Below are 26,253 nucleotides of genomic sequence, written 5' to 3'. Positions count from 1 at the left end.
CAATAAGTGCAATTCCAATGCCTAGCAAATCTATGTATTTTTATAGTTCTCTCATATGTGTATATTCATGGACTTACATTCACATGTCTGATGAATGGCTAACTTGAATAGCATTCAGTTTATTTATTCCTCATAAAAGTTTTACCTTTAATAATCATTAAACATCAGCGGTGTGTATTCACTGTTAATTCACCACTAATAATTAATAGTCACCAAAAAACTTTAGTTTATGGACACATTTATAATTAAAAAAAGAAATTGTTGAATGAATGTTAAATTGTTTAATGCTGCATAAATTAATGATAATAATAATATGATAATAATAATAATAATAATAATAATAATAATAATAACATTTCCTACACAAAACCTTACAGTGAATGTGAGACTTCATATCATATTAATACCCATATTATGATTGTTTGTTTTCCTTCAGCAGTACATAATGACATGTTAGTGATCTATACCACATCTTTGTTATAAAGAACTCACAGAGATTATTAATATGTGAAAAATTGAGCAAATCTGGTCAAAAACAAATAATTTCACATTTGTTTAAAAATTAGTAACATTGAGCATTGAAATTAATAAATGAAAATCATTTTATGTTGTGTGTGTGTACGTGTGTGTACGTGTGTGTACGTGTGTGTGTGTGTGAGAGAGAGAGAGAGAGCGAGAGAGAGAGAGAGAGAGAGAGAGAGAGAGAGAGAGAGAGAGAGAGAGAGAGCGCGAGATGTAGAAAAAGGGAAGTGTAGTCCGTAGTAGCCATGTTTGAAAGCAGCAGTGGCCACTTCTAGATATAGAAATATAAATAGTTAGCGTGTGTGACCAGAAATGCACTATATAAAAACTATATGTGAGTTTTACTGTTTCACATGGCGTTTGCTTGACGTACGTGTGATATCCATGCGTATGTGAAATGTGTGTGTGTGCATGTGTGAATTCAGTCATGGTGTCAGAGAACCCCCAGTCACGTCCCCCTCTAACGTTCAACACTCTCGCTCAGCCTCTCTCTTTTACAGTATTTTAAACATACAAAAATACAAAACACTAAAGTATTTTGCTACAAAGTATGTAGTATGTATTTTAAATTTTAAATACATATTTGAAATACATGTGTCATAAACACTGCCCATCCCTGATAGTATACAGTAGGTAGCAGGAAGAGGAACTGCTTGAGCTTTTATAGACACATGAACAATTTCACAGAGTAGCAGGACGCAAGAAACCTCAGAACAATTCTAACATGAGCTGCGTTTTCATTTTTATTCTGTTCATTTCAAGTAAGTACATTTCAGATGCACTCTTCTTTCCTATTTTACATTTATGTACAGAATAAACCAATAATACATCAAAAGCCTGAAGTATCACATATCAGTAATATCTTATATTATTGACTATTTTATTGTCACTGAGTAATACTAGTGTTTTTCTGTTCTGATTGCAGATGTCATTTCTCACTCAGCATACAGAAAGTTAAGTCTTCAAACTGGAGCATCTGTTACCATCCCATGTCCTTATGATAGGAAATATATACATCATAAGAAATACTGGTGCTATCATGCTGCTGCAGCATACAATTACTGCACAATTCAGGCGTATGCCAACGATACACAGGGGAAAGTGACAGTAACTGATAATCCAGCTGAGAGTCTCTTTACTGTGACTATGAAAGATCTCCAGACAGGAAACACTGGATCATACTGGTGTGTTGTAGAGATAGAAGGAATAACACATGATGTTATAGAACAACTTTCTATCACAGTGAAAGCAGGTATTAAGTTACAATCTGCAAACAATTAGTGAATTTAATTGTGTTCTTATGTTGGTAAGCTTAATTATACATAAATGATTATATATTTATGTTCAGCTCCTGATCTGTCTGTGAGGGAGAGCAGTGTGAGTGGTGATGAAGGAGGCAGCGTCACAGTTCAGTGTCTCTACAGTGCTGCGTATCAGAACACACAGAAGAAGTGGTGCAGATTCAGAGACAGAAGCTGCAACTCAGTGACGAGGCCTGACACATCCCAGAATTCAGCAGTGAACATCAGTGATGATGGGAAAAGTTTATTCAGTGTGCAGATGAGTGGACTGAAGAAGAGTGATGGTGGCTGGTACTGGTGCAGTGCAGGAGATCTGAAGGTTCCTGTTCACATCAGTGTCCATGATCCACCTCCAGGTATCATCACAAACACTGATCCCTACTTTAACTAATGATGAGATAAAACTCACACTGATTATTTTTCTGTGTGTAGTTGTAACTACAGGAGTGACTACAAACACTCACCATGTCACTACACACACGTAAGTAGGAAAGAGGTTTTTTTTTTTAGACATGCTGTTTTCCTCTGCAGATTTACAGAGTTTCAATATGTATGTAATCAATGTGCAACACAGTTTTACTGAATCTTTGGACCCATACATGAGATATCATTTTGCTAGTTCTTTTTCTTATGTCAAAATTATTAGGAACACCTGTACACCTGCTTCTTAATCCATTATCTTTATGTATCATGAAAATTCTTGTGAATTTTCCAGACTGTACATACCCACTTTTTCTTTCATGTTTTGAACAGAACTGCCTCAAAGCAACACTCAGGTAGAATCAGATGAATATGTCTTACTAGTGCTTCTTCTTAACTGTTTTCTTAACACGTTTCTAATTTTAAATCATTTCTCACCCATCACAGCATCTCAAACTGCAGCTTCCAGCAGTGATGAAACCACGTACGTGCAAAACACTTTTTGAAGAACTTGAAGAACATGTTTGGATTATGATGTGTAGATTTTCTATTTTCTATTATTGATATTACTTTATAGAAAAACCTGTTCACCTGTTTATTACTGCAATTACACAGCTAAATAAAGGGATTGTAATCACGATGATCTTTTGAATGGGTTTTAAGAAAATGACGCTTTACTTTGACATTTATTTTTATGTTTTGAACAGATCTGTCTCGAAGTACAATTTAGGTAACATCAGATATACATATTTAGGAAAGTTAGTGCGGAATGTTATTCTTAACATGTTTTCATTTTTGAAAAATGTCTCACTTACAGTGCCATCTAACGCGCCAATGCATAACAGCGATAAAACCATGTGAGTGTAAACACACTTGATCTTTTGCTTTAAGTAATCATGTGATCATTACACATGATCGTTTAGCAAAAAGTTCAAGCGCTAAATTTCACTAATCAGTGCAGGATGAAGTGACAAGTACATAAAATAACATCTTGTTAGTTCTTCTGTCTCATTTGATAAAAGTAACGTGAAAAAAGTCGACTGAAAAACACAAGGGATTGGAATTACCTGGCTCTTATGTACACTGTGTGTATGGAATCAAATATTTCAATTAGTCACGGCCAAAATGACTTTATTATCTTTTATGTTTTAAACAGATCTGTCTCGATGTCCAGCACAGGTAATTTAAGTTGTACATTTCTGTGAAAATGAGTGTTACTGTTCCTTTAAACACATTTCTAATTTTAACTATTTCTCACCCACAGCAGCAACTCAGACTGCAGTTTCTAACGGCCATAAAACTACGTGAGTGTCCAAAAACATTCTGAACAAATGTAGACCAGTGCTGCCAAAGCTTTGGAGCTGTTATTTAGTCAGATTTAAATCTAATGTATAGTACATTTATAGTTATAACTTTGGGAACTTTTAACTTTTACCATTTTAAAAGGCAGGTTTACCTGTACCTTCCAAAATTCTAGTCACTGACAAAAGTTTTATTCCCTTTTTTCCACTTACCCTGTACCTCATTTTCACGTAGCAGCAGTGGTGCTAAAAGAACATGCTTAAGAAACTGTTTAAATCAATATGAACATAAAATATTGTCACAAATTATCAGTCACTTTCTAAATAATCAAACTATAGCGCATCTACTAATAATTATATATAACATGTCAAAAATGTGTCCAAAATGTCAATATTTTGAGTGAGCACCATTGTTATCTAGCACTGCCCTAATTCTCCTGGGCATGGACTTCACCAGAGAAACACAAGTTGTTGCTGGGATCCACTCCTCCATAATGACATCACAGAGCTGCTGGATGTTAGACACTTAACGCTCAATAGGGTTCAGGTCTGGAGACATACTCCATCACCCTCACTTTCAGCATCCTCAGCAAGGCAGTTGTCATATTTTGGTGGTGTGTTTGGGCTCATTATTGTTATGAAAAACTGCTGTTCGGTCCAGTTTCTGAAGAGAGGGCATCATATTCTGCTTCAGAATGTCACAGTACATGTTGGAATCCATTTTTCACTCAATAAACTGCAGCTCCCCAGTACCAGCAGCACTCATGCAGCCCCAGACCATGATGCTACCACCACCATGCTTGACTGTAGGCCAGACACAGCTTTCTAGGTACTCCTCAGTAGGGCATCACCACACATGCTGCACACCATCTGAGCCAAACATGTTTTTCTTAGTCTCCTCAGCCCACAGGACCTGATTCTAGAAATTCTCTTACTAATTCTTTGATATGCTGCCAAAAAAAGTGTCAACAGCAACACTGTTCCTATTGAAATTAAATAAAACCTTGAGCCAAAACAATGTGCCCACCCCTGTGCTAGGGTAGCACAGCTTCAGGGACCCTGATGTCTTTTCCTGTTTCCTGACCTGGGACATGCCAGTAGCATCATTTTGCTGCTGCTGATGAATGAATTATTGATTGAATGAATGATTATTTTGCACTGCAATTAATTCAGCCAGTTTGTGCTAACTATTGTGTGTCTATAGTGAGAATGTAGAGGCCCTGATCTATGGTTCTTTGGTGGCCTTTTTATTGTTACTGGTGATCCTGGTCATCAGCATCTGCCTAAAAAGAAAGAAATGCAGTAAGTGTCTCTGGTCTGTCATCCTTTTGTGTTTTTCTTTTTTTTTTTTTGGGTTCGCAGCAGTAGGATCATGTTAGTTGGTGTGCAAATGTCTAGACTTTACAGTCAGTGTATGTTACCCTGTGCTTTGTGTAGCAGGTGAGGGTGCCTTCTGGTGGCACAGAGGTTATTATTATTATTATTTTTATTATTATTATTATTATTATTATTATAAGAGTAAAGAGATCGAGAGTAAATGTATTAAGTTTTTTTCTTTCTTCTCTACTGCCAGAATCAGAGAATCAAATCAAAACCAGAGAGAGGATCAGTGACACCACTGTTCATGCAGTAAGTAATAACATATTTTAGTGTCTTCAGCATTTTTATTGACCTGTCATCATCACCATCGCCATCATCATTACCATCGTCATGATTTTTTTTTTCAGGCAGAGTGTGAGGAAACATACAGTTTAATTGTTAAGAAAAAGTCAAGAAAAAATACATCAAAAGAAAAGAGCTTGGAGCAGGTTTGGCTTCATTATAAAGCATGCAGCACGGTTGTTTGTGTATTATAATGTTCAGTGTAATTATTTAACTGCAGTGTGTATGTAATAAAGAGCCCAAAAATGTTCTTATGTCTACGCAGGTTTGGATTACAGTTACACATTACGTAAATATTAATATCATACAATGTGGTGTGTGTGTGTGTGTGTGTGTGTGTGTGTGTGTGTGTGTGTGTGTGTGTGTGTGTGTGTGAAACAGCCAACATTTACAGCTGAAGACCCCATTATATACAGCACTGTGACTAAGCCAGAGGTAACACAGCAATTCAATAGTCCAATTCAACATTGATTTGCAAATGATTGTTATTATTATTATTATTATTATTATTATTATTATTATTATTATTATTATTTAATACATTCATATAAATAAACATGTATTCATTATTACTGAAGATTTATTAATGTATTTTCTTATGTCCACAGTCTTCAGCATTAAAAGATAACGATGACGTGACCTACAGTTCTGTAAAAATTGCTTCCAAAAGTAAAACTGTGAGTGAATTCTTTTAAATAAAGTTGATTCCAGTAGAATCTCAGCTATAAATCTAAATGTATAAATCTATAATAAACACTTCACTGCCAGGGACTGGTTTAATATTGTGACTCTTATTATTCTTTATTTATATCCTGTTTTAGGTGTCTACAAATGTTGTTGAGGGTGAGACCATCTACAGCAGTGTAGTTTGCCAGTAAAAGGTGTGTGATAGATAAATAATATATGTATATAATCTTAACCCACTCAAATACTGTATGTAGAGTAAAATTACAAACCTTTCACTCAGCAACTGTATTTATTCTCTTTAGAGACTGATGTACTGTTTGGCTGGAAGGAAACTGTGGGTGGTGCCTCAGGGATCTCTACTGGGTTCATGTTCATCGTACATCATAGTCGCATGACGCTCAGTTATTCAGAAAAGACCAATTCACTGCTAATAACAATTCCATAATCTAGCATCCTATATATTACTATATATGTTCCTATATATTAATTACATTTGTGTATAAATGCAAGGATTGAAATGAATGTGTCTAATGAATATTATTAACAAATAAAGATTACAGCACAATGTTGAATTATGTACTGTAATCTGATGAATTAATGTGTCTAGTGGATGATCCACAACATTAAGATACATACATTACAGAATTCGGCAGTCTTCCTTATCCAGAGCAACTTTCAATTATCTCATTTTAACAACTGAACAGTTGAGGGTGCTTAATGGCTCAGAATGTGCAACTTTGTGTTTCTAGGATTTTAACTTATGACCTTCAAATCAGAAAGCTAACATCTTACCACTGAGCGATCTATCTATCTATCTATCTATCTATCTATCTATCTATCTATCTATCTATCTATCTATCTATCTATCTATCTATCTATCTATCTATCTATCTATCTATCTATCTAAACTGTCTGTCTATCTAACTGTCTGTCTGTCCGTCCGTTCGTCCGTCAGATAATTTACATTCTCAGCCAGTGGTGATTTTTCTGTTACACAGCATGAAGAGCATTTTTTAGGCCATTAAAAAAATTAACCACTGAGTGCTACATGTGTATGCTATTGTTTTATTAACTGTAATAAACATTGTGGTATTCTCCAACATGTTTCTGTTTTTCTGACATGCTTAATACCTACATGAGATATTCTAAGATGTATATATATAAATAATAAATAATAATAATTCAATGTTGTGTGTGCTAGAGAGAATGCTGTAGAGAAAGGGAAGTCGAGTTCATGAAAATTTTATTTGAAGGCCGAAGTGTCTGCTGGTTATTGGAGTTAAAAACAACAACAACAAAAAAAATTGAACACAGTCTTTCACAAAGCCACAAATGGCGTCACATTAAGAAGTCAGGAGAGTTATTTATGAACAATGTAAAAATGTCGATTGTCAAATGAGATATTTTTTGCTCTGAGTGTCATGCAAATCAAAAAGTGACATGAATAAAAAATGGAAATAAAACTTGAAAGCTCTACGATGTAAACCTTCTAACCTCTGGGTCTACTTTTCTAATCATCAGCTTTTGTTTTTCACTCTATTAAAATTTAAGGGCAAAAAAAAGTCACTAACTTAGGGCACACTGTGGTTTTAGATAATATAGTGTTGCCAGCAGGAAGAGGAACTGCTCGAGTTTCTTCAGCTAAACCAACAAGATCACAGAGAAGCAGGAAACAAAAACAAAAAACCGTCCTAGTAATTTCAACATAAGAACAATTGAGAACAAACATGAGCTGCGTTTTCATTTTTCTTTTCATTTCAAGTAAGTACATTTTTAATGCACTCTTCTATCCTATGTTACATTCATATACAGAATAAACCATTGATACTACAAAAGACTAAAGTACTAAAGTCATGTAACAAAGATCAGTAATATCAAATATTTTATTGTCACTGAGTAACAGTAGTGTTTTTCTGTTCTGATTGCAGATGTTGTCATTTCTCAGTCAGCATCCAGACATTTACATCTTCAAACTGGAGCATCTGTGACCATCCCGTGTCCTTATGATAGGAAATATATACATCATAAGAAATACTGGTGTTATCGTGCTGATTTAACACTTAGTTACTTTATAATTCAGGCGTATGCAAATGGGACGAATGGGAAAGTGACAGTAACTGATAATCCATCTGAGAGTCTCTTTACTGTGACTATGAAAGATCTCCAGACAGGAAACACTGGATGGTACCGGTGTTCTGTAGAGATAGAAGGAAAAACCCCAGATGTTACAGAAGAACTTTATATCACAGTGAAAGCAGGTATTAAGTTACAATCTGCAAAAAATTCGTGAATTTTGTTCTTATGTTGATAAAGATTAATAATACAGTGCATAATTGACTATATATTTGTGTTTAGATCCTGATCTGTCTGTGAGGGAGAGCAGAGTGAGTGGTGATGAAGGAGGCAGCATCACAGTTCAGTGTCTCTACAGCGCTGCGTATCAGACAACACAGAAGAAGTGGTGCAGATTCAGAGACAGAAGCTGCAACTCAGTGAGGAGGACTGACACATCCCATAAATCAGCAGTGCACATCAGTGATGATGGGAAAAGTTCATTCAGTGTGCAGATGAGTGGACTGAAGAAGAGTGATGGTGGCTGGTACTGGTGCAGTGCAGGAGATCTGGAGGTTCCTGTTCACATCAGTGTCCGTGATCCACCTCCAGGTATCATCACAAACACTGATTCCTACTTTAACTAATGATGAGATAAAACTCACACTGATTATTTTTCTTTTTCTTAGTTGTGACAACAGAAGTGACTACAAACACTTACCATGTCACTACACACACGTAAGGAAAGATCCATTTTATTTAGACACGCTGTTTTCCTCTGCAGATTTACAGTTTCTATATTTATTCATTTATTCAAAGAACATGCGCCAAATGCTACTCTCTGTTATTAAATCGTTTGATCAGTTCATGAGATGTCTTGCTAGTCTAAATTTCTCATGTTGTAAATCTTCTGACCATTGTAATATATAATAACATAAGAAACAAGTTTACTGCATAATTAAAGGTTCTTAACGTCCTACAAAATATTAATGTGGAACCCTTTCTGATAGGGAAACTGCATAACATCATAAATGCTTTTCACATACTAATGCAATTTACAATTTGATTGTTTTTTGGTGTGTTTATGTTTCAGAAATGATGTGCAGTTCTGCATTGCACACAACTGAAAGATGTGATTTTGGAGGCACTGAGAATTTAAGAACAGGCACATTCAACGTATTTATTTATTTTTTCCTAAAAACAGCACTGTTATGTGTATTATTCCTTATATATCTGATAGAGCACAGTATCCTGATGCCCTCTTACAAGTCAATTAACCACATTCTTTCCATCTCTATCTCTCCCAATCTATGTTAATTTGCTTTTTTTAAACAAATGTGATTCTTATATAACTTCTTATGGAATATTAAGTTAGTGACCATTGAGAAAGTTAAATTTTTTTTTACATATTCCTATACTGTTGTTAACTATAATAAAGCTTATGTTATTCTCCTATATTTTTTTCTGTTTTCCTGACCTGCTAAATGTCTAAAGTGGTGCTTGAAAATGTGTTAAGCGTTTAGAAATTTCTGTATTTCTGCCTAATTATGACACAAAAAGCTTTTTTTTTTTTTTTTACTCAAATCCTAAGAGTAGATAAAGTGAGCCAAATCAAAGAAATGAGACACAAATAATAATACTTGGCCATTTTTTGTAAAAAAAAATTAATATATAATATTACATACCCGAGGGGGCAAAAATTTCTGAAACCTTTGCTTTCAGTATCTGGTGTGAGCCCCTTGTGCAGCAATAACTGGATGTAAACACAGAAAATTCAGGAAACTTAACCTTTAAGCACCACAGTGTGATAGAATTGCAAGATGTGGGTAAAAGACATTTTGTGACTGTAAGTACAGTAAAGAAAGAGCTACATACAGAAATGTGTTAATCATCTTATAGCACATCTTTTAAAGACACCTGACACTTTGGTAAAGAAAATCAAACTTCAATTGTATTATAGACCAAAGATTCAGTTTTGAAATTTTATTTAAAAGATGTTAAAATATGTATAGCTGTAACAAATTACACCACAACACAATGAATCAAGTAAACCCAATAAAACTCTTATTGTCCTCGTGACAGCATATCAGACATTCCATCACTTTAACTGGTATATCACTTATATACTGGTTTATCACTGCACACTGTGGTTTTAAACAACACTGAAATGCTATCAGTAAGAGGAAGTACTTGAGTTACTTTTGATTAAATAGCTGCATGAATAATTATACAATCCAATTGTAATGTAAAGTGCTGAATTAAGCAAATGCAGGTTAAACACAGAGTTTTTGATAAGGCCCAAAGGCAAAAGGAACAAAATCAGCAGGCTGAATCTAAAAGCTAAATAGACAAAAAGTCAGGAACTAACAATAAGATCCACAGACCAAACAATGGATCTGGAAACTCTGCCTGTCACAGACTTACCCCCTGCACTCCTGCTTCACTTAGCACTGCAGTGTAAGTGAAGGACGAATACTTACAGAATTCGGCAGTCTTCCTTATCCAGAGCAACTTTCAATTATCTCATTTATACAACTGAACAGTTGAGGTTGCTTAAGGGCTCGGAATGTGCAACTTTGTGTTTCTAGGATTTAAGCGTATGACCTTCTAATCAGAAAGCTAACATCTTAAACCACTGTCTATCACATAATTTACATTCTCAGTCAATGGTGATTTTTCTGTCACACAGCATAAAGAGCATTTGTTTAGGCCATTAGACTATTTTTAACAATTGAGTGCTACATGTGTTTATAAATAATAGTAATTTTTAAGATGTGTGTGTTAAAGTGAATGCTGTAGAGAAAGAGAAGTTCATGAAAGATATATTTGAAGGCCGAAGTGTCTGCTGGTTATTGGAGTTTATATAAATGAAAAAAAACAAAAGAAAAGAAAGTGGAACACAGTCATTCACAGAGCCACAAATTGCGTCACATTAGGAAGTCAGGAGAGTTATTTATAAACACCAGCAGGACCACAGATTTCAATGAAGATCAATGGGGCATTTTGTTGTCATCACATTTCTGGTCATTCATCAACAGGATTTTGTGCATCATCAACTTATATATGCTGATTGACTAATAAAAAATACTTGTTTGAAATGGCCAAAACAGGCAAAAATTGACATAGACCTCTAAACATCTTAGATGTAATTGTGAAAGTAAAACAAAAACATCAAACAAACAGCTAAGTGTCCAACTGAATAAATAAATGTTATTGTTTAAGATTATAACAACATGCTGGGCAAATGGGGTAGATGTCTGAGAAAGTAAGCAATAAAGGTACAGCTGATTTTTGTGGCAGTGCCAAAACACACTGAAGTTAAAATCAGTGCCAAATTATATCTGCTCTGGTGCTTTTTTCTTTTATTAAATATTTAGAGGCAAGCTAGAAAAATTGTGCATAAGCAGAAGGTCTATAGTCAGCAATAACCTACAAAGAGCACATATGGTATTAAATCTAACAGGACCACATCTAACAATAACTCAGCCAATGTATAGTTCTGTGTCTGTGATCTCCAGGTTTACATGCAAGACCCGAATGCTACTATACGCCCGTCAAAAAGAAGGTTGCTCGCAAGTTTGCTCAGACAGGTCTGTGACCCTCTGGATGACATGTCCTCCACTGAATGTAAAATTCCACCCAAAAAACCCACTTTCAAATAATCAAAACCTCAAATAATCAAAACCTCAAATAATCAAAACCTCAAATAATCAAAACCTCAAATAATCAAAACCTCAAATAATCAAAACCTCAAATAATCAAAACCTCAAATAATCAAAACCATATGTTTTAATTTGTTACTATGCTTAGTAAAAAGATGTTTTGAAAGATTCAGAGGCTTAGAAAATATTTGAATCACTCAGGGAATTTGCTATGACGCCACCAATGTCCAGATGTGATCCTCACAGTTTTTGATTTTTATTCAATTAAATCATGCAAGGAGATCACTAGCAATAAAGAATCACTGCATCTGGAAACTCTGCCTGTCACAGACTTACCCCTGCACTCCTCCTTCACTTAGCACTGCAGTGTAAGTGAAGGACGAATACTTACAGAATTTGTCAGTCTTCCTTATCCAGAGCAACTTTCAATTATCTCATTTATACAACTGAACAGTTGAGGTTGCTTAAGGGCTCGGAATGTGCAACTTTGTGTTTCTAGGATTTAAGCGTATGACCTTCAAATCAGAAAGCTAACATCTTAAACCACTATCTATCACATAATTTACATTCTCAGTCAATGGTGATTTTTCTGTTACACAGAATAAAGAGCATTTGTTTAGGCCATTAGACTATTTTTAACAATTGAGTGCTACATGTGTTTATAAATAATAGTAATTTTAAGATGTGTGTGTTAAAGTGAATGCTGTAGAGAAAGAGAAGTTCATGAAAGATATATTTGAAGGCTAAAGTGTCTGCTGGTTATTGGAGTTTATATAAATGAAAAAAAAAAAAAGAAAAGAAAGTGGAACACAGTCATTCACAGAGCCACAAATTGCGTCACATTAGGAAGTCAGGAGAGTTATTTATAAACAATGTAAAAATCTCTGAGTAAATTAGATATTTTTGGCTCTGAGTGTCATGCAAATCAAAAAGTGACATGAATGAATAAAAATACAAATAAAACTCGAAAGCTCTATGATGTAAACCTTCTAACCTCTGGGTCATTTTCAATCATCAGCTTTTGTTTTTCACTTTACCCAAACTAATAAGAAATAAAAAGTCACTAACTTAAGGCACACTGTGGTTTTAGATCATATAGTATGAGTAGCAGGAAGAGGAACTGCTCGAGTTTCTACTGCCAAAATAACAAGATCACAGAGAAGCAGGACACAAAAACAAAAAACCCTTTTAGTATTTTCAACCTTAGAACAATTGAGAACAAACATGAGCTGCGTTTTTATTTTTCTTTTCATTCCAAGTAAGTACATTTTTAATGCACTCTTCTATCCTATGTTACAGTAATATACAGAATAAACCATTGATACTACAAAAAAGTAAAGTACTGAAGTCAAAGATCAGTAATATCAAATATTTTATTGTTACTGAGTAACAGTAGTGTTTTTCTGTTCTGATTGCAGATGTTGTCATTTCTCAGTCAGCATACAGACAGTTAAGTCTTCAAACTGGAGCATCTGTTACCATCCCATGTCCTTATGATAGGGAATATTTACATCATAGGAAATACTGGTGCTATGATGCTGATTCAGCATACAATTACTGCACAATTCAGGCGTATGCCAACGAGACACAGGGGAAAGTGACAGTAACTGATAATCCATCTGAGAGTCTCTTTACTGTGACTATGAAAGATCTCCAGACAGGAAACACTGGATCATACTGGTGTGCTGTAGAGATAGAAGGAATATTCGGGCCAGATGTTACAGAACAACTTTCTATCACAGTAAAAGCAGGTATTAAGTTACAATCTGCAAATAATTCGTGAATTTTGCAGTGTTATGCTGATAAATATTAATAATACATAATTGACTATATATTTGTGTTCAGCTCCTGATCTGTCTGTGAAGGAGAGCAGTGTGAGTGGTGATGAAGGAGGCAGCGTCACAGTTCAGTGTCTCTACAGCGCTGCGTATCAGAACACACAGAAGCAGTGGTGCAGATTCAGAGACAGAAGCTGCAACTCAGTGACGAGGACTGACATATCCCAGAATTCAGCAGTGAACATCAGTGATGATGGGAAAAGTTCATTCAGTGTGCAGATGAGTGGACTGAAGAAGAGTGATGGTGGCTGGTACTGGTGCAGTGCAGGAGATCTGGAGGTTCCTGTTCACATCAGTGTCCGTGATCCACCTCCAGGTATCCTCACAAACACTGATCCCTACTTTAACTAATGATAAGATAAAAATCACACTATTTTTTTTTCTTAGTTGTGACTTCAGCAGTGACTACAAACACTCAGCATGTCACTACACACACGTAAGTAGGAAAGATCCATTTTATTTACACACTGTTTTTCTCTTCAGATTTAGTTTTTCTATATTTATTAACTTATTCAAAGAAGAATGTTTAATTGCTCAACGTGTAACACCATGTTACTGAATCTTTTAAACAGTACATGAGATATTATCTTGCTAGTACTAATGTCTCTTGTCATAAAATCTTACTGACCACTTTATTAGGAACACCTGTACATTACAATCCCAGGTCTTTTGCCTGATTGTGTAATTGCAGTAATTACCAGTTTATGTATGTGTATGTGTGAAGGAAAACACTGTAACTAATGAGGATTTACTTACTTACATTTTATTTTATGTTTTGTTCAGATCTGATCTGAAGCACAATTCCAATAACATCAGATATATATATTCAGGAAAATTCATGCAAACTGTTTTTAACACATTTCTGATTAAAAATCAAATTCTCACATACATCAGGATCTGAAACTGCAGTATCTAGCAGCAATGATACCATGTTATTACACAGGATACTTTTTTGCTAGTAGAAACCTTTTCATATCTTATGCAGGCCAGTAGATTCATTAAAACATGCACTTTTACATGCATCTGTAATTTACACATTCACACAATGCTGAGAGACAAACAAGTGTGTCTGAGTTACTTCTCCAGTTCATGAATCAGAGCACTGAACTGGATGTTGAGCTTTTTAAAGGCTGTCTTTTTCTCAATTTTCTATCTATAAAGGATTGGATTTACCAAAATCTTATGTATAATATGAAGTCAAATATTTGAAGTAGTCAAGCCATAATTTCTTACAGTACATTAAATTTTATGTTTTAAATAGATCTGTCTTGAAGCCCAGTGCAGGTAATATCATTTCTACATTTCTGAGAAGTTTAGTGTAACTGTTTCTCTTAACACATTTCTAATTGTAATAATTTCTCACCTACAGCAGCATCTGAGACTACAGATTCTAACAGTGATGAAACCACGTGAGTGTCAAAAAACATTCAGAACAAATTTAGGCCAAGTGCTGACAAAGCTTTAGCGCCATCATCTGGTCAAACTTGAGCCTAATTAGAAGTTCATTTATGAGGTTTTGAACCATGTGTCCACATTTTGAAAGTCAGTTTTACCTGTATTATTAATAAGATGGAATTCAATGAAATGTATTCCATTTTTTTTTTTTTAGTTTTTTTGTTGTTGTTGTTTTTTGGTTTTTTTTAGATTTTATATTCCTTTAGTGCCCTAAAGGAATGGAGACTCTTACAGTTACACATTATATGTGCAACTATAAATTACTCTGGAATCCCTTTGTTTAAAATTATGGCTCTACTTTATTGCAATTGCTAAGTGCTTTAAACCACATGGTGGCGCTTAGCAGGTAGCACTAGAGCCTCACAGCTTCAGGGTCGGCAGGTTAAACCTGAGGTATGGTTACTGTCTGTTCATGATCCTTAACCTCTCAGGAACATGGCGATATATTGAATTGGTTCCAGATAAATGAATCTTTGATGAATCCACTGAATTAATCCTATGCACTGTAATTTATTCAGCCAGTTTGTGCCAAAAATGTGTGTCTATAGTATAGAGACCCAGATCTACTGTTCTCTGGAGGCCTCTCTTCTGCTACTGGTGATTCCTGTCATCATCATCTGATGAACCATTATTGATCATTGTGTGCTGTGTGAAGGACATGTTATCCTGCTGAAAGAAACCAATTGCAATTAAGAAATACAATAGTCATGAGAGAGTGTAGTTCTTCTTAAACAGTGTTTAGGTGGGTGGTACTGTAGGTTTCATCATAATATCCATATCAGAGTTGACCTAGAAGAACATTACACAGGGCTGCTTTCTTTCCCAGGCAAGCAGCACACATGCATCTCGCTGTCCACACAATGTAATAAACATCAGGATTCATCAGACCGGGACAATTTCTTCGATTGATCAGTGGTGTAGTTCTACTGCTCAGTGCCCACTGTATGAGCTTTTGGCAGTAGACAAGTGTGAGTTTATGAACTCTGGCTGAACACTGTCTGTTCTTTCCATCATAGCCAGCATGATCTTTTCCAGCAATGTGTGCTACAGTAGCTAATTAGTACATACTGTACCAGGAACACCAAGTAACACATAATGTATTGGAGATGATCTGACCAAGTCATCTAGAACCCACAATTTGGCCTTTTTCTCAAAGTTGAGAACTTCAAGAACTGATTCACTCGTTGCATATTATACCTTCCATCTTGAAAGGTGCCAATGTAAAGAGATAATATTATTCACTTCACCTGTCAGTGGTATTAATGTTATGTCTGATAATATGTTAATTCAATGTTCCCTTTTGTTTATTCCACATATTTATTTTATTTAAATATGTATAGTATACAAAGCCATCAACATTGTTATGAAACTGCACAAAATCTGGAAGTGAAAAAGTGAGACACTTGAGCATATGCTGTAAAATACATTGTGATTGTTACCTGCTGTGTTTTTTTTTTATGTTTTAGAGATTCATTGCAGTTCTGCATTGCACACGACTGAAGAATGTGATCTTGGTGGAACTGCAGATTTAAGAAGCTGGAACATTCAACGTGTTCATTTTTATCTATCTATCTATCTATCTATCTATCTATCTATCTATCTATCTATCTATCTATCTATCTATCTATCTATCGATCTATCTATCTATCTATCTATCTATCTATCTATCTATCTATCTATCTATCTATCTATCTAATCACATAATTTACGTTCTCAGCCAATGGTGGATTTTTCTGTTAAACAGCATAAAGAGCATTTTCAGGCTATTAGATGATTTTTAACCACTAAGTGCTACATTTGTATACTATTGTTTTATTAACTGTAATAAAGATTGTGTTATTCTTCAACATGTTTCTGTTTTTCTGACATGTTTAATAACTACATGAGATATTCTAAGATGTTACAGAATTAAATCAGTTCAGTTCAAATGTATTTCTATAGCACATTTTAACAATAGACATTGTCCCAAAGCAGCTTCACAGAATAAAATAGAAAGCAACTACACATTTTGGCATCATAAATGAATTCCTATAAGTTTATCTCTTATTATTAAGCCAGTGGTGAACGGGGCACTGAAAAACTCCCTGAGATGTTATAAGGAAGAGACACAGTCAAAACCTAAATATATGTATATAATAATTATATGTATAAATAATAATACTTTTTATGTTGTGTGTGCTAGAGAGAATGCTGTAGAGAAAGGGAAGTTCATGAAAGTTATATATTAAAAAAAATAAAATCGAACACAGTCTTTCACAGAGCCACAAATTGCACCACATTAGGAAGACAGAAGAGTTATTTATAAACAATGTAAAAATGTGTGTGTAAATGAGATATTTTCGGCTCTGAGTGTCATGCAAACCTTAAAGTGACGTAAATGAATAAAAAATAGAAATAAAACTCGAAAGCACTACGATGTAAACCTTCTAACCTCTGGGTCGTTTTAAATAATCAGTTTTTGTTTTTCATTCTACTAAAATTAATAAGATATAAAAAGTCACTAACTTAAGGCACACTGTGGTTTTAGATCATATAGTACGGGCAGCAGGAAGAGGAAATGCTCGAGTTTCTACAGTCAAACCAACAAGATCACAGAGAAGCAGGACACAAAAACAAAGACCCCTTTTAGTATTTTCAACATCAGAACAATTCTAACATGAGCTGCATTTTAATCCTTATTTTTCTATTCATTTCAAGTAAGTACATTTTTATGCACTTTTCTATCCTATGTTACAGTAATATACTGAATAAACCATTGATACTACAAAAGATTAAGTACTGAAGTCATGTAACAAAGATCAGTAATATCAAATATGTAATTGTCACTGAGTAACAGTAGTGTTTTTCTGTTCTGATTGCAGATGTTGTCATTTCTCAGTCAGCAGACAGAAAGTTAAGTCTTCAAACTGGAGCATCTGTTACCATCCCATGTCCTTATGATAGGAAATATTTACATCATAAGAAATACTGGTGCTATGATGCTGCTGCAGCATACAATTACTGCACAATTCAGGCGTATGCCAACGATACACAGGGGAAAGTGACAGTAACTAATAATCCAGCTGAGAGTCTCTTTACTGTGACTATGAAAGATCTCCAGACAGGAAACACTGGAACATACTGGTGTGCTGTAGAGATAGAAGGAATATTCGGGCCAGATGTTACAGAACAACTTTCTATCACAGTGAAAGCAGGTATTAAGTTTCAATCTACAAATAATCACTGAATTTTGCAGTGTAATGCTATTAAATATTAATAATACATAACTGACTATATATTTGTGTTTAGATCCTGATCTGTCTGTGAGGGAGAGCAGTGTGAGTGGTGATGAAGGAGGCAGCGTCACAGTTCAGTGTCTCTACAGCGCTGCATATCAGAAAACACAGAAGCAGTGGTGCAGATTCAGAGACAGACGCTGCATCTCAGTGACGAGGCCTAACACATCCCAGAATTCAGCAGTGAACATCAGTGATGATGGGAAAAGTTCATTCAGTGTGCAGATGAGTGGACTGAAGAAGAGTGATGGTGGCTGGTACTGGTGCAGTGCAGGAGATCTGGAGGTTCCTGTTCACATCAGTGTCCGTGATCCACCTCCAGGTATCCTCACAAACACTGATCCCTACTTTAACTAATGATAAGATAAAAATCACACTATTTTTTTTTCTTAGTTGTAACTTCAGCAGTAACTACAATCACTCAGCATGTCACTACACACACGTAAGTAGGAAAGATCCATTTTATTTACACACTGTTTTTCTCTTCAGATTTAGTTTTTCTATATTTATTAACTTATTCAAAGAAGAATGTTTAATTGCTCAACGTGTAACACCATGTTACTGAATCTTTTAAACAGTACATGAGATATTATCATGCTAGTACTAATGTCTCTTGTCATAAAATCTTACTGACCACTTTATTAGGAACACCTGTACATTACAATCCCAGGTCTTTTGCCTGATTGTGTAATTGCAGTAATTACCAGTTTATGTATGTGTATGTGTGAAGGAAAACACTGTAACTAATGAGGATTTACTTACTTACATTTTATTTTATGTTTTGTTCAGATCTGATCTGAAGCACAATTCCAATAACATCAGATATATATATTCAGGAAAATTCATGCAAACTGTTTTTAACACATTTCTGATTAAAAATCAAATTCTCACATACATCAGGATCTGAAACTGCAGTATCTAGCAGCAATGATACCATGTTATTACACAGGATACTTTTTTGCTAGTAGAAACTTTTTCATGTCTTATGCAGGCCTGTAGATTCATTAAAACATGCACTTTTACATGCATCTGTAATTTACATTCACACAATGCTGAGAGACAAACAAGTGTGTCTGAGTTACTTCTCCAGTTCATGAATCAGAGCACTGAACTGGATGTTGAGCTTTTTAAAGGCTGTCTTTTTCTCAATTTTCTATCTATAAAGGATTGGATTTACCAAAATCTTATGTATAATATGAAGTCAAATATTTGAAGTAGTCAAGCCATAATTTCTTACAGTACTTTAACTTTTATGTTTTAAATAGATCTGTCTTGAAGCCCAGTGCAGGTAATATCATTTCTACATTTCTGAGAAGTTTAGTGTAACTGTTTCTCTTAACACATTTCTAATTGTAATAATTTCTCACCTACAGCAGCATCTGAGACTACAGATTCTAACAGTGATGAAACCACGTGAGTGTCAAAAAACATTCAGAACAAATTTAGGCCAAGTGCTGACAAAGCTTTAGCGCCATCATCTGGTCAAACTTGAGCCTAATTAGAAGTTCATTTATGAGGTTTTGAACCATGTGTCAACATTTTGAAAGTCAGTGTTACCTGTATTATTAATAAGATGGAATTCAATGAAATGTATTCCATTTTTTTTTTTTTAGTTTTTTTGTTGTTGTTGTTTTTTGGTTTTTTTTAGATTTTATATTCCTTTAGTGCCCTAAAGGAATGGAGACTCTTACAGTTACACATTATATGTGCAACTATAAATTACTCTGGAATCCCTTTGTTTAAAATTATGGCTCTACTTTATTGCAATTGCTAAGTGCTTTAAACCACATGGTGGCGCTAGCAGGTAGCACTAGAGCCTCACAGCTTCAGGGTCGGCAGGTTAAACCTGAGGTATGGTTACTGTCTGTTCATGATCCTTAACCTCTCAGGAACATGGCGATATATTGAATTGGTTCCAGATAAATGAATCTTTGATGAATCCACTGAATAAATCCTATGCACTGTAATTTATTCAGCCAGTTTGTGCCAAAAATGTGTGTCTATAGTATAGAGACCCAGATCTACTGTTCTCTGGAGGCCTCTCTTCTGCTACTGGTGATTCCTGTCATCATCATCTGATGAACCATTATTGATCATTTTGTGCTGTGTGAAGGACATGTTATCCTGCTGAAAGAAACCAATTGCAATTAAGAAATACAATAGTCATGAGAGAGTGTAGTTCTTCTTAAACAGTGTTTAGGTGGGTGGTACTGTAGATTTCATCATAATATCCATATCAGAGTTTATCTAGAAGACATTACACAGGGCTGCTTTCTGTCCCAGGCAAGCAGCACACATGCATCTCGCTGTCCACACAATGTAATAAACATCAGGATTCATCAGACCGGGACAATTTCTTCGATTGATCAGTGGTGTAGCTCTATTGCTCAGTGCCCACTGTATGAGCTTTTGGCAGTAGACAAGAGTGAGTTTATGAACTCTGGCTGAACACTGTCTGTTTTTTCCATGAACTTTTTCAGCAATTTGTGCTACAGTAGCTAATTAGTACATACTGTACCAGGAACACCAAGTAACACATAATGTATTGGAGATGATCTGACCAAGTCATCTAGAACCCACAATTTGGCCTTTTTCTCAAAGTTGAGAACTTCAAGAACTGATTCACTCGTTGCATATTATACCTTCCATCTTGAAAGGTGCCACTGTAAAGAGATAATATTATTCACTTCACCTGTCAGTGGTTTTAATGTTATGTCTGATAATATGTTAATTCAATGTTCCCTTTACATATGTTTATTCCACATATTTATTTTATTTAAATATGTATAGTATACAAAGCCATCAACATTGTTATGGAACTGCACAAAATCTGTAAGTGAAAAAGTGAGACACTTGAGCATATGCTGTAAAATACATTGTGATTGTTACCTGCTGTGTTTTTTTTGTTTAAGAGATTCAGTGCAGTTCTGCATTGCACACGACTGAAGAATGTGATCTTGGTGGAACTGCAGATTTAAGAAGCTGGAACATTCAACGTGATCATTTTTATCTATCTATCTATCTATCTATCTATCTATCTATCTATCTATCTATCTATCTATCTATCTATCTATCTATCTATCTATCTATCTATCTATCTATCTATCTATCTATCTATCTATCTATCTATCTATCTATCTATCTATCACATAATGTACATTCTTAGTCAGTGGTGATTTTTCTGTTAAACAGCATAAAGAGCATTTTTTTAGGCTATTAAATGATTTTTAACCATTGAGTGCTACATGTGTATACTATTGTTTTATTAACTGTAATAAAGATTGTGTTGTTCTCCAACATGTTTCTGTTTTTCTGACATGTTTAATAATTACATGAGATATTCTAAGATGTTACAGAATTACAAAAAATTCAGTTCAACTGTATTTCTATAGCACATTTACCAATAGACATTGTCCCAAAGCAGCTTCATGGATTTAAATAGAAAGCAACTACACATTTTGGCATCATAAATGAATTCCTATAAGTTTATCTCTTATTATTAAGCCAGTGGTGAACGGGGCACTGAAAAACTCCCTGAGATGTTATAAGGAAGAAACACAGTCAAAACCTAAATATATGTATATAATAATTATATGTATAAATAATAATAATTTTTAGGATGTGTGTGCTAGAGAGAATGCTGTAGAGAAAGGGAAGTTCATGAAAGTTATATTTGAAGGCCGAAGTGTCTACTGGTTATTAGAGGTCACAAAGCGAAAAGAAAAAAAAATAAAATCGAACACAGTCTTTCACAGAGCCACAAATTGCACCACATTAGGAAGACAGAAGAGTTATTTATAAACAATGTAAAAATGTGTGTGTAAATGAGATATTTTCGGCTCTGAGTGTCATGCAAACCTTAAAGTGACGTAAATGAATAAAAAAATAGAAATAAAACTCGAAAGCACTACAATATAAACCTTCTAACCTCTGGGTCGTTTTAAATAATCAGTTTTTGTTTTTCATTCTACTAAAATTAATAAGACATAAAAAGTCACTAACTTAAGGCACGCTGTGGTTTTAGATCATATAGTATGGGCAGCAGGAAGAGGAACTGCTCGAGTTTCTACAGTCAAACCAACAAGATCACAGAGAAGCAGGACACAAAAACAAAGACCCTTTTAGTATTTTCAACATCAGAACGATTCTAACATGAGCTGCGTTTTAATCCTTATTTTTCTATTCATTTCAAGTAAGTACATTTTTAATGCACTCTTCAATCCTATGTTACATTAATATACCGAATAAACCATTAATACTATAAAAGACTAAAGTACTGAAGTCATGTAACAAAGATCAGTAATATCAAATATGTAATTGTCACTGAGTAACAGTAGTGTTTTTCTGTTCTAATTGCAGATGTTGTCATTTCTCACTCAGCATCCAGACTGTTAAGTCTTCAAACTGGAGCATCTGTTACCATCCCATGTCCTTATGATAGGAAATATTTACATCATAGGAAATACTGGTGCTATGATGCTGCTGCAGCATACAATTTCTGCACAATTCAGGCGTATGCCAACGAGACACAGGGGAACGTGACAGTAACTGATAATCCAGCTGAGAGTCTCTTTACTGTGACTATGAAAGATCTCCAGACAGGAAACACTGGATCATACTGGTGTGCTGTAGAGATAGAAGGACCTGCACATGATGTCACAGAACAACTTTCTATCACAGTGAAAGCAGGTATTAAGTTACAATCTGCAAAAAATTAGTAAATTTAATTGTGTTCTTATGTTGATAAATATTAATAATACATAACTGACTATATATTTATGTTCAGATCCTGATCTGTCTGTGAGGGAGAGCAGTGTGAGTGGTGATGAAGGAGGCAGCGTCACAGTTCAGTGTCTCTACAGCGCTGCGTATCAGAAAACACAGAAGAAGTGGTGCAGATTCAGAGACAGAAGCTGCAACTCAGTGACAAGGACTGACACATCCCAGAATTCAGCAATAATCATCAGTGATGATGGGAAAAGTTCATTCAGTGTGCAGATGAGTGGACTGAAGAAGACTGTTGTTGGCTGGTACTGGTGCAGTGCAGGAGATCTGGAGGTTCCTGTTCACATCAGTGTCCGTGATCCACCTCCAGGTATCATCACAAACACTGATCCATACTTTAACTAATGATGAGATAAAACTCACACAATTTTTTTTCTTAGTTGTGACTTCAGCAGTAACTACAAACACTCAGCATGTCACTACACACACGTAAGTAGGAAAGATCTATTATATTTACACAGATTTACAGATTTACTATATTTATTAACTTATTCAAAGAAGAATGTCTGCTCAATGTGTAACACCATGTTACTAAATCTTTTGAACAGTATATGAGATATTATCTTGCTAGTACTAATGTCTAATGTCATAAAAGCTTAATGACCACTTTATTAGGAACACCTATACATTACAATCCCAGGTCTTTTGCCTGATTGTGTAATTGTAGTAATTACCAGCTTATGTGCGTATGTAAGTGTGAAGGAAAACACTGTAACTAATGAGGCTTTACTTACTGACTTTTTCCTTTATGTTTTGTGCAGATCTGAACTGAAGCACAATTCCAGTATATATATACATATGTATGTATATATAAAATTCATGCAAACTGTTATTCTTAACACATTTCTGATTTAATATCAAATTCTCACATACATCAGGATCTGAAACTGCAGTATCTAGCAGCAATGATACCATATCATTAAATAGTATACTTTTTTGCTAGTAGAAACTTTTTCATATCTCATGCAGGCTTTTAGATTCATTAAAACATGCACTCTCAATTTTCTATCTATAAGGGATTGGATTGACCAGAATTTTATGTATAATATGAAGTCAAATATTTCATGTAGTCAAGCCATAATTTCTTACAGTACTTTAACTTTTATGTTTTAAATAGATCTGTCTTGAAGCCCAGTGCAGGTAATATCATTTCTACATTTCTCAGAAGTTTAGTGTAACTGTTTCTCTTAACACATTTCTAATTGTAATAATTTCTCACCTACAGCAGAATCTGAGACTACAGATAACAGTGATAAAACCACGTGAGTGTCTAAAAAACATTCAGAACAAATTTAGACCAAGTGCTGACAAAGCTTTAGCGCCATCATCTGGTCAAACTTGAGCCTAATTAGAAGATCATTTACAAGGTTTTGAACCCAGTGTCCAAATTTTAAAATCCTCAATTGACCTGTATTTTTCCTAAGAGAGAATTTAATGAAACTTATTCCATACCTTTTATTTATTTATTTATTCATTCATTTATTTATTTATTTATTTATTTATTTATTTATTCTTTTTTTAGTGCCTTAAAGGAATTGAGGCTTTTACAGTTACACATATATCATTAACTATAAATTACTCTGGAATCCCTTTGTTTAAAATGATGGCTCTACTTTTTTGCAATTGCTAAGCACATTTAACCACATGGTGGCGCTAGCAGGTAGCACTAGAGCCTCACAGCTTCAGGGTCAGCAGGTTAAACCTGAGGTCTGGTTACTGTCAGTTTATGATCCTTAACCTCTCAGAAACATGCCAGTAGATTGACTTGGTTCCAGATAAATGAAGTTTTGATGAATTCATTGAATAAATATTTTGCAATGTAATTGATTCAACCAATTTGTGCCAACAAATGTGTGTCTATAGTATGGAGACCCAGATCTACTGTTCTCTAGTGGCCTTTCTTTTGCTCCTCGTGATTCTGGTCATCATCATCTGTCTGCTAAGAAGGAAATTCAGTAAGTGTCTCTGGTGGTGTGTCATTTGTTTTCATGTTGGTTGATGTTCTACTATATTATTTTGAAATAGACAGAGAGTCAGACACAATACAGTGCTTCCAAAATCAGAGGACTGATCAAAGGGTAATTAGATAAATTAGGCAGGAGTCAAACAGAATAATCAACACCATATCCCCCCAACGCAGTGTAATAAACGTGACTCTTCTTTAAATGTATTTATTTCTTACTTCTTTCTAACTTCCAGAGACTCAAATCAGGACCAGAGGGGGGAGCAATGAAACCACTGTTCACACAGTTAGTATTGTGTTTGATGTGTGATCAGCAATCCACTAAACCAATTCAACATTACTTTTCATATTATTATTATTATTATTATTATTATTATTATTATTATTAAATAAATTAACATGAATAATCATGTATTTATTATTACTGAAGATTTAATCATGTATTTTCTCAAATCCAGTCTTCAGCATTGAAAGATAACGATGACGTGATCTACAGTTCTGTAAAAAATGTTTCCAAAAAGGAAACTGTGAGTAAATTCTCTTAAATGAATTTGATTCCAGTAGAATCTCAGCTATAAATCTAAACGTATAAATCCATAATCAACAGTTTCCAAACTGGTTTAATATTAAGACTCTTATCAGTGTTTATTCATATCCTGTTCTAGGTGTCTCCAATAGTCGTTGAAGGTGAGACCATCTACAGCAGTGTAGTTTGCCAGTAAGAGGTGTGTGATAAGCAAATAATATATGTATATAATCTTAACCCACTCAAATACAGTATGTAGAGTAAAATTACAAACCTTTCACTCAGCACCTGTATTTTTTCTCTTTAGTGACTGATGTACTGTTTGGCTGGAAGGAAACTGTGGGTGGTGCCTCAGGGATCTCTACTGGGTTCTTTACGTTGTTATTGTTTTTTTTTTTGTTTGTTTATTTATTTTAGCTCTCCACTATTAATTATCTTGCCTTTTCATACTCAGTATACAGTTCACAACAAGATTTCAATTATTTAACTCAATAACCTCTGTATTCTTTCCTTACAAAACAAATTTCAACAAGGGGCAAAAGATCAAAATGAAACATTATGGTGACATTAAACTTCACTTAAAATACCCAAAGACACACCAAATAAACGTTTCTTCCAATTAATTGTCCTTAAATATAAATAACTTGGATTAATAATCAGAAACGTAGTGCAGTTCAGTGTCTATTCTGTTGCAATGAAAAATTAAGAAAAAAATCAAGAAAAAATGCAGATATGTAACTCCAAGATAAAGGGAACAGTATATAGCTCGTGTTCACAGATGTAGTAAAATCCAGGGGGAGAAAA

The 26,253-nt window shown here is 34.6% G+C and overlaps 4 protein-coding genes and 1 long non-coding RNA gene across 9 annotated transcripts; all 5 read left to right on the top strand.

The window, feature by feature from the left end:
* The first annotated feature begins 1,242 nt into the window (after positions 1 to 1,242).
* On the top strand, positions 1,243 to 6,931 carry LOC124402844 (polymeric immunoglobulin receptor-like). 2 transcript variants are annotated; one of them, XM_046876147.1, is made up of 18 exons: positions 1,243 to 1,283; positions 1,448 to 1,774; positions 1,871 to 2,179; positions 2,256 to 2,304; positions 2,577 to 2,599; positions 2,691 to 2,727; positions 2,951 to 2,973; positions 3,061 to 3,100; positions 3,400 to 3,422; positions 3,508 to 3,547; positions 4,749 to 4,846; positions 4,982 to 5,011; positions 5,118 to 5,173; positions 5,272 to 5,352; positions 5,588 to 5,641; positions 5,815 to 5,883; positions 6,028 to 6,087; positions 6,196 to 6,931. In XM_046876147.1, exons 1-17 carry the CDS (start codon positions 1,247 to 1,249, stop codon positions 6,082 to 6,084), a joined length of 1,353 nt encoding a protein of 450 aa, XP_046732103.1. In that variant the 5' UTR covers positions 1,243 to 1,246; the 3' UTR covers positions 6,085 to 6,087; positions 6,196 to 6,931. The 2 variants fall into 2 exon arrangements, with proteins under 2 accessions (XP_046732103.1, XP_046732104.1); XM_046876148.1 differs by lacking the exon at positions 4,982 to 5,011.
* Positions 6,932 to 7,558: 627 nt separating this feature from the next.
* LOC124402845 (CMRF35-like molecule 3) lies at positions 7,559 to 16,747 on the top strand. Of its 4 annotated transcripts, none has more exons than XM_046876150.1 (8): positions 7,559 to 7,654; positions 7,822 to 8,052; positions 13,026 to 13,358; positions 13,453 to 13,761; positions 13,833 to 13,881; positions 14,707 to 14,729; positions 14,818 to 14,854; positions 16,367 to 16,747. In XM_046876150.1, exons 1-8 carry the CDS (start codon positions 7,621 to 7,623, stop codon positions 16,398 to 16,400), a joined length of 1,050 nt encoding a protein of 349 aa, XP_046732106.1. In that variant the 5' UTR covers positions 7,559 to 7,620; the 3' UTR covers positions 16,401 to 16,747. The 4 variants fall into 4 exon arrangements, with proteins under 4 accessions (XP_046732106.1, XP_046732105.1, XP_046732107.1 ...); XM_046876149.1 differs by having other exon boundaries at positions 14,815 to 14,854; XM_046876152.1 differs by lacking the exons at positions 7,559 to 7,654; positions 7,822 to 8,052 and adding an exon at positions 12,630 to 12,865 and having other exon boundaries at positions 14,815 to 14,854.
* Positions 16,748 to 17,461: 714 nt separating this feature from the next.
* Positions 17,462 to 19,662, top strand: LOC124402846 (CMRF35-like molecule 3). Its single transcript, XM_046876153.1, has 6 exons — positions 17,462 to 17,596; positions 17,762 to 18,094; positions 18,189 to 18,497; positions 18,569 to 18,617; positions 19,441 to 19,463; positions 19,549 to 19,662. The coding sequence occupies exons 1-6, from the start codon at positions 17,557 to 17,559 to the stop codon at positions 19,590 to 19,592; spliced, it is 798 nt and encodes a 265-aa protein (XP_046732109.1). The 5' UTR covers positions 17,462 to 17,556; the 3' UTR covers positions 19,593 to 19,662.
* Positions 19,663 to 19,963: 301 nt separating this feature from the next.
* On the top strand, positions 19,964 to 23,305 carry LOC124403377 (polymeric immunoglobulin receptor-like). Its single transcript, XM_046877096.1, has 3 exons — positions 19,964 to 19,979; positions 22,556 to 22,864; positions 22,962 to 23,305. Exons 1-3 carry the CDS (start codon positions 19,964 to 19,966, stop codon positions 23,303 to 23,305), a joined length of 669 nt encoding a protein of 222 aa, XP_046733052.1.
* Positions 23,306 to 25,413: 2,108 nt separating this feature from the next.
* On the top strand, positions 25,414 to 26,031 carry LOC124402847. The gene is made up of 3 exons (XR_006928800.1): positions 25,414 to 25,450; positions 25,589 to 25,648; positions 25,757 to 26,031. It is a non-coding gene; the product is annotated as an uncharacterized LOC124402847 (long non-coding RNA).
* The last annotated feature ends 222 nt before the right edge of the window (positions 26,032 to 26,253 follow it).

Source organism: Silurus meridionalis, chromosome 20 (assembly GCF_014805685.1).
Source record: "Silurus meridionalis isolate SWU-2019-XX chromosome 20, ASM1480568v1, whole genome shotgun sequence".
Taxonomy (NCBI): domain Eukaryota; kingdom Metazoa; phylum Chordata; class Actinopteri; order Siluriformes; family Siluridae; genus Silurus; species Silurus meridionalis.
Note: the sequence above shows the minus strand (reverse complement) of the source record. Positions and strands in the feature narration are given on the sequence as shown.

Excerpts from the sequence above, each read along its gene's own strand:
- LOC124402844 (XM_046876147.1), top strand. The coding sequence starts at position 1,247 with ATGAGCTGCGTTTTCATTTTTATTCTGTTCATTTCAA. Across the intron at positions 2,974-3,060 it reads TGTCTCGAAGTACAATTTAG|TGCCATCTAACGCGCCAATG; the intron begins GTAACATCAGAT and ends TCTCACTTACAG. Across the intron at positions 4,847-4,981 it reads CCTAAAAAGAAAGAAATGCA|CAGGTGAGGGTGCCTTCTGG; the intron begins GTAAGTGTCTCT and ends TGCTTTGTGTAG.
- LOC124402845 (XM_046876149.1), top strand. The coding sequence starts at position 7,621 with ATGAGCTGCGTTTTCATTTTTCTTTTCATTTCAA. Across the intron at positions 13,762-13,832 it reads TGTCCGTGATCCACCTCCAG|TTGTGACTTCAGCAGTGACT; the intron begins GTATCCTCACAA and ends TTTTTTTCTTAG. Across the intron at positions 14,855-16,366 it reads TCTAACAGTGATGAAACCAC|AGATTCATTGCAGTTCTGCA; the intron begins GTGAGTGTCAAA and ends TTTATGTTTTAG.
- LOC124402846 (XM_046876153.1), top strand. The coding sequence starts at position 17,557 with ATGAGCTGCATTTTAATCCTTATTTTTCTATTCATTTCAA. Across the intron at positions 18,095-18,188 it reads TTCTATCACAGTGAAAGCAG|ATCCTGATCTGTCTGTGAGG; the intron begins GTATTAAGTTTC and ends ATTTGTGTTTAG. Across the intron at positions 19,464-19,548 it reads TGTCTTGAAGCCCAGTGCAG|CAGCATCTGAGACTACAGAT; the intron begins GTAATATCATTT and ends TCTCACCTACAG.
- LOC124403377 (XM_046877096.1), top strand. Across the intron at positions 22,865-22,961 it reads TTCTATCACAGTGAAAGCAG|ATCCTGATCTGTCTGTGAGG; the intron begins GTATTAAGTTAC and ends ATTTATGTTCAG.